The 18,098-nt window shown below is 38.7% G+C and overlaps 1 protein-coding gene across 2 annotated transcripts in view; it reads right to left on the reverse strand.

The window, feature by feature from the left end:
* PIKFYVE (phosphoinositide kinase, FYVE-type zinc finger containing) overlaps window positions 1-18,098 on the reverse strand; it is an 89,808-nt gene that overhangs the window by 47,245 nt on the left and 24,465 nt on the right. Inside the window, exons 10-17 of one of the 2 annotated variants that reach the window (XM_063317931.1) lie at window positions 16,383-16,530; window positions 15,666-15,833; window positions 10,888-10,950; window positions 7,515-7,644; window positions 6,304-6,484; window positions 4,785-4,859; window positions 2,525-2,632; window positions 1,315-1,455 (exon numbers count right to left, since the gene is read on the reverse strand). In XM_063317931.1, the coding sequence (XP_063174001.1) occupies window positions 1,315-1,455; window positions 2,525-2,632; window positions 4,785-4,859; window positions 6,304-6,484; window positions 7,515-7,644; window positions 10,888-10,950; window positions 15,666-15,833; window positions 16,383-16,530 (1,014 nt within the window). The remainder of the gene's footprint in view (window positions 1-1,314; window positions 1,456-2,524; window positions 2,633-4,784; window positions 4,860-6,303; window positions 6,485-7,514; window positions 7,645-10,887; window positions 10,951-15,665; window positions 15,834-16,382; window positions 16,531-18,098) is intronic. The other variant, XM_063317932.1, reaches the window with a different exon arrangement.

Consider the following 18,098-nt stretch of genomic DNA (forward strand, 5'->3'; position numbering starts at 1 on the left):
GTTGCAAGTCCCAAGCCAGCAGGCAAGTAAGTGGCTGCTGCCCGGTGGAGGAAGGTGCACGAGGATGCAAAGGGGTGCATGAGAGGTGCTGCACAGGTCAGGAGGTGCGCGAGAGGTACCATGCGGGTTGGGAAGGGCTCAAGGAGGTGTGCAAGAGACACCACACGAGTCGGGGAGGGTCCGCAAGGGGTGCTGCATGGGTCGGAGAGGTTGTGTGGGGCTGCGCAGGAGGCACAGTGAGGATTGGGGAGGGTGCACAAGTGGCCAGTGTGGTGCAAGCACAGAGGGGCTGGGGAGGGTGCATGGGTGGGAGAGATTTACCCCAACAACTTGAGACCTTCCCTGCCAGCTTCCTCGCTGACTTTCTGGGGAAAACACTATGGAAGTTTGCAAATGGTGATTGTGTGATCGCGGGGCGCTTGGCAACTGGTCATAAGTGCGAATGGGTTGCCAAGCATCCAGATTGTGATCCCGTAACCACGGGAGTGCTGGGACTGCCAGAACTCCAAGGAGTGGTCGTAACCACCATTCATTCAGTGCCATTGTAACTTCAAGTGGTTGCTGAACGAATGGTAATAAGTTGAGGACTATCTGTATGCTGAATTGCAGAATACTGCTAGGCCCTGACTATGGATCAGACTATCAGCTACTAATCACAGAAATATATATATCAGACTGAAAAAGACTAGAAAAGATCCAATCCAAATGAGATATAAGCAAGAACCCATTCCAGAATAATGTAAGATTGAGCTTAGAAAGAGATTCAAAGACCTAGTGGACAGAGAGCATGAAGAATTATTGTAAAAAAGGAAGCTGGAAAGTACGTAAAAAAAGCTAGAAGGAAATGGAGAACACATTAGCTATCAAACAAGGTCACAGAAATAGCTGAAGAAAACAAGACAAAAAAGACAGATCTAGGGAAAGCTTAATGCAAACTTCCAACTAAAGGTGAAAAGAGATATATCCCAATTCAGAGTGCAGACAAACAGAAGAAAACAACAAAATGGGAAAAACAAAGGGTATATTTAAGAAACTGATGGAAATCACAAGAACATGATTTCTGTGAGATGGACAGCTATATAAATCAATCAATCAGCCTTGTGTCAATGTCATAAAGAACAAAGCATGGAAAGAACTGATAGAATGGCAAGAGAGTGTACTTGCAAAAGGAGCAATACTTCAAAATGTATCTATACATTTCATTGTATTTGACCATATTTAAGATGTGGCACAAGCTGTCTTTTAAAGCTTTTAATAACGTGGAAGCACTTCAAAGTATGGAATCATAACATAAGTTAGCATGTTGGTACTTACAGGCTTAACATTAATGACCAAAGTAATGCCGTGTTCCAGAAGCATGTCCTGAGCAATACGGGACACTGTTTTTTCAACCAAGACTAAAGTAGGCCTGACATCCACTATCCGCTGAACATAATTTTTCAAAAACTCCCTTTCCTAAAATGATAAAAAAAGGCATTGCAGTCGTACACTGAACATTACCCAGTTAAGAAGGGTTACTAGAATATTTCTGGAGCACAAACTTCAAGACTTTAACCTGAAAGTGAGGTTCGTTTAAAAAAAGCAATGGGATATTCCCAAGGAATAGGAGAGATGAGGAAAGTAAATACCATCATAATTTAGATACCATCTAAATTGTGCATACAACTGAAAGTACATAACATAACTGAAAAAAAAATCAGAAATACAGTTCTGAAATTTCAGCTCTCATTAAAAACATTTTTATAACCAAAATGCTAGGACACATACTTTTTAAGACTTAAAAGAAATGTTTCAAAAATTGTTTCATTCTTGGTTCACCAATTAAATTATCTAAAATATATTTACAGCTCCTCACACATATAATGTCTCAATGTCAAAAATGTGAGAAATATTTTTCACTTCCCTTTCCCAACCTTTTTTCGAACCGACTAAATAGCATAATATATCTGCCCCTATATAAATGGGTTTACCTAGACTAGCTTTACCTAGACTTCAAAATCAAACGGGGCTGGGGAGAGGTGAGGAGGCAGTTGGTATGTTAAGGCTGTTGTCCCATTCAAACTTAATAGACAGCAAACCCCGTAACAGATTCCTGAGCTAACATGTATAAAATTGTTCTGGGCATACTTCATAGAGCTCTTGAATACTGAAAGAGTTAAAATCAATCTCATCTGCTAAACAATTTTCCACAGTACCTATGAGACTGATAAAGTGTACAGCACTGGGCTTTTCATAACAAATCTGCAATGAAGAAAGACAGTGGCAGACCCTTTATTTCCTGTAAATATTCTGAAATTCCCAACTGTAAATTTGCTATAAAAATATTAATGTATAATCTATACAGCCAAAAGGCTCTAAAAGAGAAAGCTTTAGCAACCAGACTGAGAATACCTAGTCAAGCACTGAGAAAATGTTACTAAAACCAACCTCAAGAATCCGTAAACAATGCAGGATAAACCAATTCATTAGACTTTGATCTGATGTTACAGAATAAACAGGACAAAGAAAATAAAACTATTCACACCTGTAGGACAATAGGATCTATGCATGTGAATTTTGTTTCTTCTCGGTAGAGGTATTCGATGGAACACTTCAGCAGAAGAATTTTTGGGTTTTTAATACAGGAATTCATCTGGAATGAGATAAAGATCATGAAATGCATTCCTTTGCAAGCTTGTATTAAAGTGTAGATAAAAACAAGTCTGTAGCTCAGTGTCACACAGGCAGGGTTTGAAAAGACATGTTTGTAGTTCTGGAGAGCTAACGCCAGTCAATGTAATGCAGCCGAGCTCCTGCTGTTCCATTTGTAACAGTACCAGCTCTTTTTACCTCTCCTCCTCCCCATCTCCTATACTACGTTCAAGAGCAAACACATACGTGAGCCCAAGGCTCTTTTTGTATTTATAGCATTAATTATGAGTTTTAATAAATATCTAATAAACATAATAATCTATGGTCAATTTCTTCTGACTGGGAGACGCACACTCCTGTTACAGGAGAAGGGCAATAAAAAAAAGTGTCAGTGTTCATTCACACATTGACAGCTGGCAGGCCAGAAATTAGGTAATGACTCCAAACCTAATACAGCTTTGCTCATTTGGAACACATCTTGAAATCATCTTGAAATCCATTTGCAGTCTGTATAACTTCTAGTGTCAATTGGTCCACATGGTAAAACACTTTTTTTCCAACTGTGTGCCTTACATAAATTCTCCTAAGTTTGTGTTCATTCACAAGATGTGTGTTAGGAAAGGAATATACAATTCTGTGAAAAATATTCATCCCTTTTCAGATCTTTGGAGTTTTTGTATTTGTCTGGTACTGAATGTTATCTGAACTTCATGCTGGTCTTACTGATATTTAAAGGCAATCTGACTTTAAAAAATAAAATCCACTGTGTGGTGCTTGCTTTAATTTATTTCAGAAAGAAAGCCATTTATTATACAATGTGCTGGTATGAACAAATAACACACACACACACACACACACACAAACACCGCAATTCTATCAGTTCAATTAAAGGGATAACTAAGTGTCTAATTAATTAATAATTAATAACTAAATGAGTACCTAATTAAACCCTCAGAGCTGATTTGGACCTGCCCTATATAAATCTTACAAATGTTGGCTCTCCTCATCACAGGAAAGTTCTCACCACACAGATTCTGCGGGCACATCATGACCTACTGCAAGTAAATTTCTGGAGACCTCCACAAAAAGTCACTGATGCCCATCAGTCTAGAAAAGTTTACAGAACCTTAATTCCAGAGCTCCATCAATCCACAAAGTCAGTGTTTCTGGGGCAAGATTGAATCTTCCCAAGAGGGGCCCATTGTCATGTTCATCGTTTCAATGTGCACTGTACATCGTAATGTTTCGCATGCCAAGGCGCTGATGCGCGTATCTATTTGGGAGGGAGCTGCTGAGGGACCTTGTGCCAAGCTCTCTATCTGTACTCATTAAGATGGAATGTGTTTGGGTTATCTTCTCTGTTCAAGGTCTTTTTCCCATTGATCAGCAGAACTCGTTAGGAGCACCTGGTATTGTGAATTTGAGACGATGGTAAGGGGTGGGTGGGATCTCATTTGTATCAGGGATATTTAGTTTGAATTTAGGCGCGCTTTTCTCATTCTCAGCTTTCTTTGTGTTTGCACTCTATTCTACAATAAAACCAGATTTTATGAAGCTTTGGCTTGTGAATCTGAGAATTATTTTGGAATAGGCATTCATTACACCCATCCTGTCAAAATCACTCAGAGAGCAGCATAAAATCATCCAGGTAGTCACAAGGAAGCCCAGAACAAAATCCAGAGATCTGCAGGGATCTATCTTACTGTGATTATAATTAGAGTTCATGAGTCCACTAACAGGAAAGCACAGGGTAAACATGACTCATTAAAAAGAAAACTTATGCTTGTCTCAAAGTTATCAAAAAGCATCTGTGTGATTCTCCAGACCCATGGAGAAATGTTCTATAGAAAATGGGTGTCATTATATGACAGACATCAAATGCTGCATTCCATCACACCAACTACCAAGCATGGAGATGGTAGTGTCATAATTTAGGGATGCCTGTGCTGCTTCAGGATCTAGATGACATGCCATCATATCCAAAAATTCAGGGGAAAAGGGGGGACAAATACTTTTTCACAGAACTATGGTGGACTGTGGTAACATCAAGAGCAAAACATGCTGTGTAATTAAGAACTGCATAGAACATTAGTAATTTCACTGTTCTATTATCTTTTTTTCAACCATATTATATAAGAATGGTTCCACCATACCTTTTTATGTGCTATGTTCTTGGTACATACAAAGCCATTCACCACTACTGAGTCAAATTTTTTTCCACCTGGAATCTGCAAAATTATAATAAAACCCTATATATTAATATCTGTATTTTCTACTTTCCAACTTAAATTAGGAAACAAAGGAATTATTTTCTTCTGTGCCATATAGCAAGATGCTAAAAGAAACTATCGCATCTATAATTTCAGAGTTCACATGAATAGTCAAGTCCTGGATGAAAATTTTATGTACTCATAAATCACTATCGTCAAGAGACATTCCAGGCATACAATTTATTAAGCAAAAAGATACGCAGCTAGTGTTCATTAATTTTACACAACCCAAATATTTCCCTCAGGAAAATACTGCATTCTCTGGGATATGTTTTCCTAATACTTAAAAATGCAATATATTGCCGAATAAGAATGCATTTCAATTACCTCAAGACAAAATACTTCCCTGCTGTTATCAAAAGGTATAAAAATGCATATGCATCCATAACACAGAGACACATACCACATGAATATTACACTATCATTTTTCTTATATTCTTATTAATGATATTTAAAATACTTTTAATAAAAATATAATGTATATATTTTTAAAGATGTGCTTTAAAAGTATTAACAATGGGTTATGTCACAATTAGGGAATGATTCAGAGCCAGGCAGGCAAGGCAGATGTATGTATAAAAATCTAGTTACATCCAGATGGTGCCATTCATATACAGTACGAACTTGGATCTATTAAAAAGTGAATGTGCTCTTACACGTATCATGACGACATAAACAAAGACTTCTTGTTAAATAATCGCATAAAAGTACTTACCCATGAATTCGAACTACACACCATTTTTATACTTTAATATCAACCTCATCCCTTTTTTATAATTAAGCTTTATTAGTAATAATCTATAAATCTCACTTAGGGATCGGGCTTCAAAGGGAAGTGACACGTACAACTCAAGGCCATGGCTAAGAATACTAAGAAAAAGCTACATTCAGAAATGATGGCACATTTATGAAGCATCTTCCATTGACGCCCACCAGGCCTAGTCCTACTATCCACACTGGTTGGTGGAGACGGGAGCTGTGAGAAGCAGTTTTCTAAGCAATGGAGCAGCAGCCAACACAGTTATGTGGACAGCTGGGAGAAGAAAGGAAGAACATGTCCTTTTACAATAATGTTAAATTTACAAAATGGCACATTAAAAATTATGTCTGATTAAAATTTAGGTTTAAGCTAGAATGATTGTGACCCACTTCTCAAACACACTTCACCAGCCAGCCAGCTGCTTTACCTTGTCCTGTTTTACAGGACTAGACAGACAGTTAAAAACAGAAAGGTAACCAAATCCCTGGTAGATGGACAGTGGTTGGATTAATGTGTCACAAATCAGGTAATGCCAGTCATACTAAGACAGGGCACCTTTGGAAAGTAGGTCCCCATTAATTAAGCTGTAAGAGTTGCTTCTTTTCTCCTTCCTCAGTTCTATACACACGCACACAGACTCACTTTTTTGATATGGACAAACTGGCGGATGTCCATGTCATCATCTCTGTTCTTGACGTCAGGTCGAACAGTCTGAACCACCTGGCAGACCACTGGGACAATTATATCTTGCCAGGAGAGAGACAATGATTCGTTGTATAGCAGCTGTTGAAGCAGAGCCATCATGTGGTTGTGATTAGCAGAGCTGCAGAGAAACAGGATAAAGGTTCAAGAGAGAGGAGAGCTACAGTCATAATATGTACTGGGGGAGATCCTTTGCAAATATACGTACTTTTTGTCCAGTGGTGAACTTCAGGTGTCAAATGGTTACAGTGAATCCCTGAGTTGTGAGACAAATGATTCCCAAGCAAAGGAGGACTACGTCTTTGTAATTAAGCTTTATCTGTACTAATCTCTGAATCTTACTGTCATTTGGCTTAGAAAGGAAGTGATATCTACAACAAGCATTTGGTACAAGCCTTCGTTTGCTGATAGAAACTAAAATTCTCAAATGAGAATTCTCAAGTTTGCAAAAACCTTGGACAAGTTTTTACAAGTTTATGGCTTCAGTTCAAATACTTCCAAATGTGAAAACAGAATTGCTCAAGAGACTGTGTAAACTATGTGATATGTGATATAGCTATTTATCTGAAAAACCTCTTTCTCTTTCTGGGCTAAGAGTAAAATAGGTTTTTAAAGAAGAACTGTAAGTTTTTGGTGAGAGATTTAGGTAAGTTACAAAGAGGTTTATCCCAACAGGCCTCTTTCGGCAATAAAAACAGTGATAAACACAAGCTCCCTGCCTTGCACTGATGTCAAAGTCTGAGTAATATGTTTAGTGCTATCTTTTTGGAGGATCAAGAGTTGGGGTCAGGGAAGAAAATCAGGCAAAGCTGATACATTTATTTGTTTTTAGCAAAACCATCCATTTCATTATTTACTGCTTTTCTCTTCCTGCAAGATCTTAATGAGAAACCACTCTTAGTCTAACATAGGAAAGTTTCTCTGAGCTTGTTTTTCAAATATACCAATATGAAGCAAAATTTAAGAAATATATTTAATATTAAACCTTTTTCAACTCTTATACACTACAGAAATTAAGGACACATTTCCTGTTTTCTACTTCTTACACAATGTATCATAAATGTGTGCAAATTGGTGTCACAAGGGGGCCGCAGTCACAATGCTCGAAGTCAAAATATTCTCTAGGTTTCACTCTTCTTGACTCAACTTACAGCAATCTCTCCATGGCTTGTTTTTCCCCATTCTCCTCCCTCAGCAGATCCAGATTGCTATGATGCCAGCCCAAGGGTGTGAAAAACAGCTCTTTGGATTTTTCTTCAACCCTCCGGTTAAATAGTGACTCTAAAAAACAAAAATGATGGGGATGGAATTGCTTATTTACAATATTAATTCGTGCATTGAATACTGATTGCCAGTTCATCTTGTGCGGTTTTGCACAGATCTACATCCTGCAGCCAAAGCTGCAGAAAGTTGTGAGGGAGTATTACAGGAAAGATTGCTGTATTCTGAAACCAGACGATTATCAAGTGCAGAATGGTGTACAGCAGGGGTGAAAAATCTTTTGGTAGCCAGAGGCTTTGTTGTTCAAGGCAAAATAGAGGGGGCTATGTCATGTATGTTGGTGGAGCCATGGTATTTCATTGTATTTCACTGTATTTCATTGTATTTCATTTCATTTTTCATTTCATTTATGTATCAGGAGCTTGAATTTGGGGGTCTACACCAGATGAACTAACAATCAGTATGTGGCTAGATCCATGTTCTCCACAGTACAAATGCTTCACTCCATATCTAGAAGCCAAGTAGCATAGCAATCCTTTGCAAGGTGAGCAAGAAGCTGCCTCAGCAGGCAAGATTAAGCATATAAGACTATATGCTTAGATATGGGGCAAAACAGCACTGAATATATCAATTTCCCTGATGGAACTCTAAAAACACACATACATCTAGCAAATAGAAAAGAACAGGGTATTCCCTATTCTTCAACTGATTATCCAGAAATACACACTAGAAGCTCTAACAGATAGTTTACAATAATGATTTCCAAATCCAGTTTAATTTTGGATGGAACTAATATGGGGGGGAAGACTTTATTTAAAGTCTAAGTTATCATTCCCAAAACAAACTGCTAGTTTTGATTAAACAAAACTTCTTAATTTCTCTTTGGAGTGCAAGTGATCAAGTAAAAAAAAATTATAGACACAACTAGAAAGTTACTATACGATCCATCTGATATTATCATAGGAGCTTGGCTCCACTTTTATTTTATGTTCTGCGATAACCTGTTGTTTTTTTTAAGTCATGAGCCATTGATTACCTTATTGCAAAATCAACCTTTAAAGCCATCTGAATTATTACAAGAAAAAAATTGAACTACCTAATACTGTGAAATAGTAGTATATGAAATTAACACCTCTCCTGCATTCACAATTTGGCCTGGCTGCATTGGCTGCATCTAAACCTCATACATTACTAGAGTGCTATTGGAACGTGCTTCAGTTCTATTCAAACCTACATCCAATTTCAATAAATAATTAGAAGTTATTATTGAGATGGACATAAGTTATCTTCAAGACCTATGAAATAAAGAGCTAAGACATACTTACTGGTTAATCAGCACCAAAGAGCTTTAAAATAATAATTTTTATGATCTTAAGATGAGGATAATTAAACAAACACTGTTTTCCATTTCTATTTGATTCCTCAGAGAATGTTCAAAAACTGATTACCAATTCCACTATGTTGGGAGGGTAACAGTGGTCAAAGAAACACAGCTGTTTAAATATCTATCAGAATGGTATTTACAGTCCACCTCCTCTTAAACTCTCAGGGCAGAGAGATACAAATATTACATTAAGTCATGCCCCTGGGTATGGGGTTTTCCATTACTTCCACCTCCCCATTAGAGGGCAAGGGGGAAATTTTTCAACTTTTACAGTATATATCCTATGTGGTGTTTTCAGTTAACACTGACCACCAAGAGGCACTGTATCAGTTTCATCCTAGTGCGACCCATCAGACAGAGATAGCCACATATAAAGATAGATCATATATATGGGCAGTCCTCGCTTAATGATGTTCCTGTTCAACGACCATTCAAAATTCAGTTATGGTACTGAAAAAGTAACCTTACAACTGTTCCTCGCACTTGACCACTGCAGTGTCTCCACGATCACGTGATCGAGATCCAGGAGCTTCGCAACCAGCAAGCACGTATGACTCTTGCAGCGTCCTGCAATCACACAATTGCCATTTGTGTGCTTCACAGCCAGCTTCTGACAACCAGAGTCAATGCAGAAGCTGGCAGCAGAATTGCAAGTTGCAGTCACATGATATCTCGGTTGACAACCTTTGGTGATTCTCTTAACAATCATTGTGGAAGTGAGGTCTTAAGACCATCGCAGTCACACATCTTTTTTAACATTTGTCAACCAATTGTGGTCGTTAAGTGAAGACTACCTGGACTGTAGCATTCTGATATACTCTACATATCCCTTCCTACAACCACTGAGCACCAGGACCTAAATAACTCTTAAAGCCAATGCACTGTATACAGTCATCTAAAGTGCACAGTTCACTTCCTGGTTTGAACCCCATAGAATATCATCTGGCTACCCACATCTGATGAATCCCCATAGGATGAAACTGGTCACATCCTGCCTCCTAGTGATCAACATAGTTGCTTAAACATGTGAATGTGCTTGTGAATCATGTATCAAAACACTGAAATGTATCACTATATAAAGAACTGTAGATTTCTTGTTTATAGGAGTAGCAAAGAAGATAATTATTTAAGACTGAAAAGACAGGAGTTACTCTGGACTTAGAATCTTAGATTTATAGACAGAAGCTCATTTTTCATTTATGAACTCTATCAACACAACGGAAAGACAAATGAATATTACTTTATGAGGTCAATGTTTAATTATTTGTTTAAATTAGGCTTTAGTCTAATTTAGTCTATAATGTTTTGTGTGCTTTTCTTCTCTTTGTTTTACATATAATAAAGTAAAATAAAAGAGAAAAAATAGATCTGAAATCTGATTCAGTTTAAAAAAACTGCTTTTCCCCTCTTAAAATTTTAAAAAAGAAACTATTATGATTGTAAAGATATGAGATAGACCCACATTTCCTGCTTTTTAATATATTCTATTTTCATCATTCTATAGATCAAATATACTAAATTTAATCTATATGGAAAGGAGGTTTCTTATAAGCTAACATAGTGCTTTTTTATTTGTTCAACTAGCATGTGATGAAATCTAGAAATAGCTATAAACTGTGTTGAATTATTTAAGCAGAATAGGTGTACTTAAAGTGCTAGACACTAATTAAAGCTGAACTACTTAGCTTTAAGCATTTAAATAAAAGGTATTAGTTTAAATTAAAAGACAAATGCCAAAAACAGAAGCTGGAAGCAAAGGCAGGGTTTTTTTAAGTACCGAAAGACTTGCTCAGATAAGACTGTCTTTGCTCCAATTTTATGTATTCAAAGGACTTGGGGGACGAATAATATGACATTCACTCAACTTTATCTGATCCTATTTTCTGTGGTAGGGGGGACCCTTTTCACATTCAACTTACCTTTGATGAAAGCGTCACTTATTGAGATCATTTGTTGTCCTCCATTGTCAGTAATCAAATATTCTGAATGAAGACAGAAAATAGAGATGGAAGGAGAAAAGACAGGTTATGCTCGTATGCTATTATATGACTTACACACCCATTCCATGAGTCATGTATTTAGTCACTGTAACAGGAAGGCCTGTCCTGAGAGAACCCGTCTCACTCTTTCTTGCTCAGTCAATGTGTCGGCATAAATACCAAATCACATTGCAAGGGAACCAGTTTGATATGAAAGAGAAGCTGAATAAAGAATCCTTCCCAATTTACATGTGCCTCATTTGTCACGGGGCTTAACTTCTAATATAGCAAGTATTTAAATAAGGAGTGAGTGGCCTTGCTTTAAAAAAAAAAAGGACTTGGTTGCTCATACCAAGAACAAGAGAAGTGTTAAACATTCCTTACAGCCCTTCCCCACTCCCCCTGACAACAACTCAGTTACCCAGCTTTGTCCTCAATTAATGGCTGGAGAAAAAACACATCACCACTGGGCTTGGCATTCTACAGAGGAGAATTTATTCCACAGGAGAACTGGGATGACAAATTTGTATTCTTCCTTTGCCCCCTCAGATGCCCACAAGCTCTCTCTCACAGAACCAATTCTGCCAGAAGCATAGTTAAAACAAATAATGCCTCTCCTACACAAGCTCCCCAGCCAGCCAATTCTGGGAGTTGAAGCCCACACATCTTCTACTCGCGAAAGTTGAGCAACACTGTGCTACACTGGTATGCCAAGAGAGCTTTAAGGCACAACATTGGGAGAGCTCACTATCCCCCTTCATTGCTTCAGCATGCCATTTAGTTCTTCTTTCACCATTACAAAGATCTGAGCAGACCTGATGTTACTTTTGCGTACCATGTATGCATACACCCACATGCTACAACAGTGTAAAATAGGACACGTTACTACAAAAAGACGGCTCAGATCCTTTTTGAAGCACTCGCAACCATCTTGTTCTGTGGGGAAAATGCTCCACAGGTCGGCATCTCAAGGGTTCACTGCCTGGATTCCCATGAACAACAGCACTAGCATCTCTGGTCCTCTGCTCCTTCTCTGGAATGGGATTTTGCTTCACCCCAAGTACACTCACACGTAATCCTAGCGGTAGGTTTGTTGTGTTGGTGTATATAATCCATATTAGGTTTACCTTAAGTTTATGAGGCAGCGTGTACATTAACAAGTGAGCCAGATCAAATGGGACCCAATGCCATTATCAAGATTCTAGAAATGATGGCAGCATTAACATGATCCAAACACAATACCCTTCACGCTACATTGCTGTTATCCTGAATACATAGGGTGAAGTTTGACACAGAGCCTATGCAAACTATATTTTGAAAACTCTTTAGTAAGGAAGTGTTGATTTGCCAAGCCTCCTAGAGCTAGAACTGTGGTCTACCACATAATTTCTGAGACAATGAACTGGTTGCCAAAGCATGCAAACCCATAATTATGTCTGTTTGTAAGTTATTGTAGCTTTTAAACCATGATGAAACCAGCCAACTGTGGCATATTCTATAAATCATGGTTTAAAAATTACTATTTTAGCTTAATGTCTGAACCAGTCAATATATTATAATCCCAAATTATTGATAGAAATACTCTGCCAAAATTCCTCTTAAGAAAACAAGCCTTTACAACATGTTTTCAGTAGAGGTAGGCAATCTTCCTTGGTTGATAAATACATCTGAAGTGCTGAGGCCTATCACAGTTGCTCTCAAGAATGACAGCTGTGGTAGCCTGCCTAGTCAAAAACGGCTGCCATGTTGGGCATGGCCAATTACAAAACAGCTATTATCACATGATGTCCTGACCAACTCGACTAGACACAGAAGAGGTGCAATAAAGTTCTTTATTTGCAAACTGTTAAACACAATAACTAAAAGGCAATAAGGAATAAACTGGTTTCCAAGTCAGTAAGGTAGCCAGCAAGGCAAAGCAGGACTGGACTGGGAAGCTGGAATTCACACAGCAGCCGGGCAAGGCAAACCAGGTAGAACTGGAAGGCTGGAATCACAGAGTAGCAAGGCAAGGCGAAACCAGGCGGGACTGAAAGGCTGGAATCAGAGCGCGGCAAGGCAAGGCCAGGCAAGGCGGGACTAGAAGGCTGGAGTCACAGAGTAGCAAGGCAAGGCGAAACCAGGCGGGACTGAAAGGCTGGAATCAGAGCGCGGCAAGGCAAGGCCAGGCAAGGCGGGACTAGAAGGCTGGAGTCACAGAGTAGCAAGGCAAGGCGAAACCAGGCGGGACTGAAAGGCTGGAATCAGAGCGCGGCAAGGCAAGGCCAGGCAAGGCGGGACTAGAAGGCTGGAGTCACAGAGTAGCAAGGCAGGGCTCTGAGGCAAGGTTGAGCTTGGTAGCAGGGCAGGGCTCTGAGGCAAGACTGGACTCGGTAGCAAGGCAAGGCTCTGAGGCAAGCAGCAGCAGGGCAGCAGGGCAGGCAGCAGAGGCAGGAGGCCTGGGGTTGGCAGACAAGGTAAGGAGGTCGGCTGAGGTGGTGCATTCCGAGGGCAAGGCAGGAAGAAGAGAACGGTTGTCTCCGACAACTGGCTCTGGCTTCTGGTGCTCTTTATATCTTTGGCTTTCCCGCTTTTTTCGCGCAGGAGCCAATCGCTTCTCTCGCTGCTCAGCCCACCTTTCCAGCCTCCTTTCTCGCACACCGATAGGTGGCGGTGAATCTGCCTCCTGTCTATCTTCAATTGGTGGCTCTGGATCTTGCTGCTCAAGGCTCTCTCTCCCTTTTTCTGCTATTGGCTGATCCTCCTCCTCCTCAGACTCAGCCTCCATCCTGGCACATGAGCTTGATACCATTGCCCTTTTACCCTCCCAAAATACTCTCTGCCATACCACATGGTTTTGCTTTATTTTTGGGCACCTGGACTTGTTTCCAAATATTCATTCATTCATTTGATTTACTGATCAATTTATATTTTACCTGTCTGACCAGCAGTTAACAGTATGGGGAAGAGCCCTATATTACATTTCAAGAAATTTTACTTGCTAAGTAAGCAGCTGTAAATGGCTGGATATTTAAGAGAATATGACAGCTCATCACTCTGCATAGCCAGAATTATTCAACTCCTTGCATATTTTTATTATTGCTACACATTCCATTGATTTACTTTCAGGTTATATAAAGTTAAGAGAACTTCCATTTCTTATAAGCTATTCCTATTTTTCCCCCTCAAATTTGCATACATCCCTTGCTTCGGAAAGTAATAGCTGGATCAAAAAAACTCATAAATTCTGCAGCAAATTTAAGAGGAGAGCTTATTAAACTGGCAATTGCCACAGGACAAGTCTGAACCTCAGATCTTAGTACAAGTTTCAATTGAATATACTTAACATATGTGTGTTTTGCACTCCTCCAAAGTATCTATAGGTCTTACTAAAATATAAAGTGGTAATCACCAGGGGCAAAATCTTCAGGTATGCTTTCAATGATTTTTTGTTTTTGAGTACCCACTTTTATTTTTTAAGGAAGGTGACTGACACCTACTCATTGGGTAATGAAGCGACATCGCAGACTAACTTATCACTACATTGTGGTGAAGCAGCAGTGATTCAAAGCGGCTTTCAGATCCAGGTATACTTGGAGTCACAGTGATAGCAGCATCGTTCTAATGTCCTAATCTGCATAAAATTCAAAGGGCTTGGACAAAATGCCAGGCAGAGATAATTACAGAGTAGTTGGTTCCATAAATGATTGAGTCACATTTCAGTAACATTTCCCATTGAATTGCCAAGATTTTTCTGCATAAAGTGGAACATTTCCTCCTTACCCTTCTAATGAAAACCAAGAAATGTGTTAAAAGCATTTAGTATCCATTAGAATATTAGAATCATGCAATAATATTAGAAAAATAAAATTCATTCACAAGAACTGATATGACTATTACTAATTTTAGTGAGCAGTGTTATTCCATGTGTGAAGCAGCAGAACTAGATACGGAATTATAATATCTTAACGTTACCCTTCTTAGTTTCTGTCATTGGGATATAGAAAACAAGCATGGGCACAGTGAAGTTTACCTTCCTTTATTTTCTTTTCTTTAGGAAAACAAAATCCTCTAAATTATTTTTGTGAAGATTTCAAAAGAAACAGATTAGACAAAAAGCTCATCGTTATCTGCAATATCACTATTAAGAACTTTATAAGGAGGGGATCCTTAACTGCCTTCACTCTTATAAATAAAGAAATTCAGAGTTCAAAGGGCTTTATGCTGACATTGCAAAATGCAGGAGGACTGCATTAAGTTACTCAACAGCTGGACAAGGCATACAACTAACTTCTCTGTTCTTTTAGAAAGTGGAGCCCAAATTCATAAAAAGCATTTTGTCTGAGACAGAAAGAAGCAAAGTCATGCGGTTCTTGCACTGGTCTGGACAAAACTCTCTAAGAGTTTAACACTATAATTTTATGAGACTAGATCCAAATGTAGTGTTTTCCACCCAAAATAGGACTGGCTGAGCTCTATCTAGGAAGATCTGCGCTTATACTTGCTGCCGTCACAGCAGAAGTTCATCAAAACTCTTAAGCTCCTTGGACAAAAGGCATCTGTCAGAAGAGTTATGTAAGAACTCACAGACAGAATAGACAACACTTGTTGTCTGTGAAAATGAAAACCATGGGTTTCCTAATGGTGAAAAGACTACAGGATTATTTGGGGGCACATCTGGACTGAGCATCAGCCCTGCTTTCTCTTGTGTGCAACTCCAAGTGGCAGCTACCTCCTACCTTTTTGGTCGGCAGGATGAGGGGGCACATGAGGGTACTTGGAATGCTTCTTGATATGGAAGTTCACGTTGTCCAGCTCCACATTCAGGCTGATGGAAGCAGCTGAGTCGCTGTCCATGGCAGACTGGAAGCTGCTGACTGAGGTACGCTTGCTAGGGCTGGCAGAATCTTTTGGATTTCAGTGAGGGGATGAAAAATACAGGGAGGAGAGGGTGGGTGCAAATAACAGGTATTCAGGAGGATATCAAGGAGAGGAGAGACATTATCTTAATTAAACAAAACCCAGTATGACTGCTGGAGAAAGCAAGAAAGACAGTACTTTCATCCACTGGTATCTCATGGCTTTGCTAACATTCTGATGGTCTTTGAAAGCCATTTACTTTATCAGACCATCATGCCACACAGCTACACTGCAAACACCTTATGCATATTTAAAGCCTGAGAACAAAACTAAACAGTCTAGCTGACTGCACAGAAAATGCTGCATCTGTTTAAGCAAACTTCTCTGCCTGGCATCCTCCAGATCAACTGGATTACAAATCCCATTTTTCCTAATGGGAGTTGTAGTCCTAAGAATTAGACAGCATCAGTTGGAGGAAACTGGCATAAAAGGATTAGGAAAAAAGCTTTTGTTTCTACATTAGAGCAGGCAGAAGGAAGCAGAAATGTGACTTGCATCTAAGATGGAATCCTCAAAAGACAGACACAGAGACTCACTAGTCAAGTTGTCATCTCCTTCTTCTGCAATTTGCTCTGTGTCACTGTCATCAAACTTGATGTCTTTGAACCACGATGGCTCAGAATGGCCCTCCACGGAGTTGACAGAATCGCTGTCTGGAGAAGGAGTTTCAGAAAATTCTGTGCTCTACAAAATCAATTAGGGAAGAGAACACTATTTGTTTCCTTAATCTCATTAGCATCCTTGGGACAAGCAGAATCACTAGAATATAAAGATTTTATGTTACGCTACAGATACGTAATTGAACTTCCTGACTCAAAAATTATAGCTTTCTATTTTTTTATTGTAAGCGTCTCAAAAGAAAACTGAGCAAAAATGGGAACAGGGCTCTGTTAGCATAGTCATTCATTTTTAAAAAAAAATCTCCTTGGGTATGCAGGCTCTGTTTGTCCATTAGAATACAGAATAATATATTATTACCTGCAAAACACTACTTGTTTATAAAAATATAACATAATTTTAAAGAAAATTAATTATATAGAATGGAGATGGGAGATTGGTAATACAATCAGATCAATAGGACAACTGCAGGGGAAAACAAAAAAAACAAGCAAAACAGAAAACCTGTTTTTTAAAAAATATATTTTAAATAAAAACATTTTGCTGACAAAATAATCTGAATTTACAAATAAAACAATCAGAAACAAAAAACAAACAAATGTTTGTGTCTACATGTAAATAAACATGAACGACTGATGAGTAAATGACAACAATCTTCTGATGATCCACAAAACAGGAAGTTTATTTTTGGCACAGAGAATTGTAACTTGTCAAACCTTTGCTCTCATCAAAACTCTCCTGTGTTAAAAGTTCTCTCCTGCTATTCTAAATGGAGAGAAAATCTGTTGCCATGCTAATAATTCCCGCAGGAAATTCAAATGTTCACAAGAGCATGGGAGTTCCAGCCATAAAAATGAGAATGTTACCAACCACTCAATGGACAACCCAAGGAATCTGTGATTTTGAAGTCTACATGCTCTGAGATGCACCCACATGTGACTCTAGCATGCTAGAATTCCCAGTTTTCTCCACTTCATTCCGTGTCAAGCTTCTTTAACCTGTTGTCCTCTCCAACAGACAAAGATACTTAATGAAAGTCAGCAACTCAGAATGGCACCTTTCCCCCTATCTAGTCACACACTACATTTTAGACAATATAGCCTTACTAATTATTGGCCACCATCATAACATTACAGGAAAGTTGTTCTTATATTCATCTGTAACACAGTTCAGATAACAGCACTGGGAATATTGGGATCAAGCCAAGGTATTATGCTGAAACTGTTTTTGCCTCAAGGTTAGTATACTCTGCGACAGAGGACAGATACCTACGCACTAATTGAGCAATTTTCTCGTTAACCAAACAAAAATGTCATCAACTTATTGCCTCTCAAAGGCCAACTCTGACCTCTTCACAGATGAATTCTACAAATTCAAGTCTGAAACAAGCACTGGACATAACAGAAGAAATTTCTAGGAACAACCATTAAGCAATGTTCAAGATAAAAGCAGGAAAAGGAGCGATCCTGGTATAAATTGGAAACTGTTGGTTTATCCTTATTTTTCTCCAAATGTTCATGAGACTACATGAATTGAGTGCTCAGTTCTTCAGGAATTTTCAGTAGTTAAAAAAATGCTCCAGAATATTTTCTTTCCTGCTACTGAAGCAATTTTATTTTTCAAAATAAATATTT

This window comes from Candoia aspera, chromosome 1, assembly GCF_035149785.1.
Source record: "Candoia aspera isolate rCanAsp1 chromosome 1, rCanAsp1.hap2, whole genome shotgun sequence".
Lineage (NCBI taxonomy): Eukaryota > Metazoa > Chordata > Lepidosauria > Squamata > Boidae > Candoia > Candoia aspera.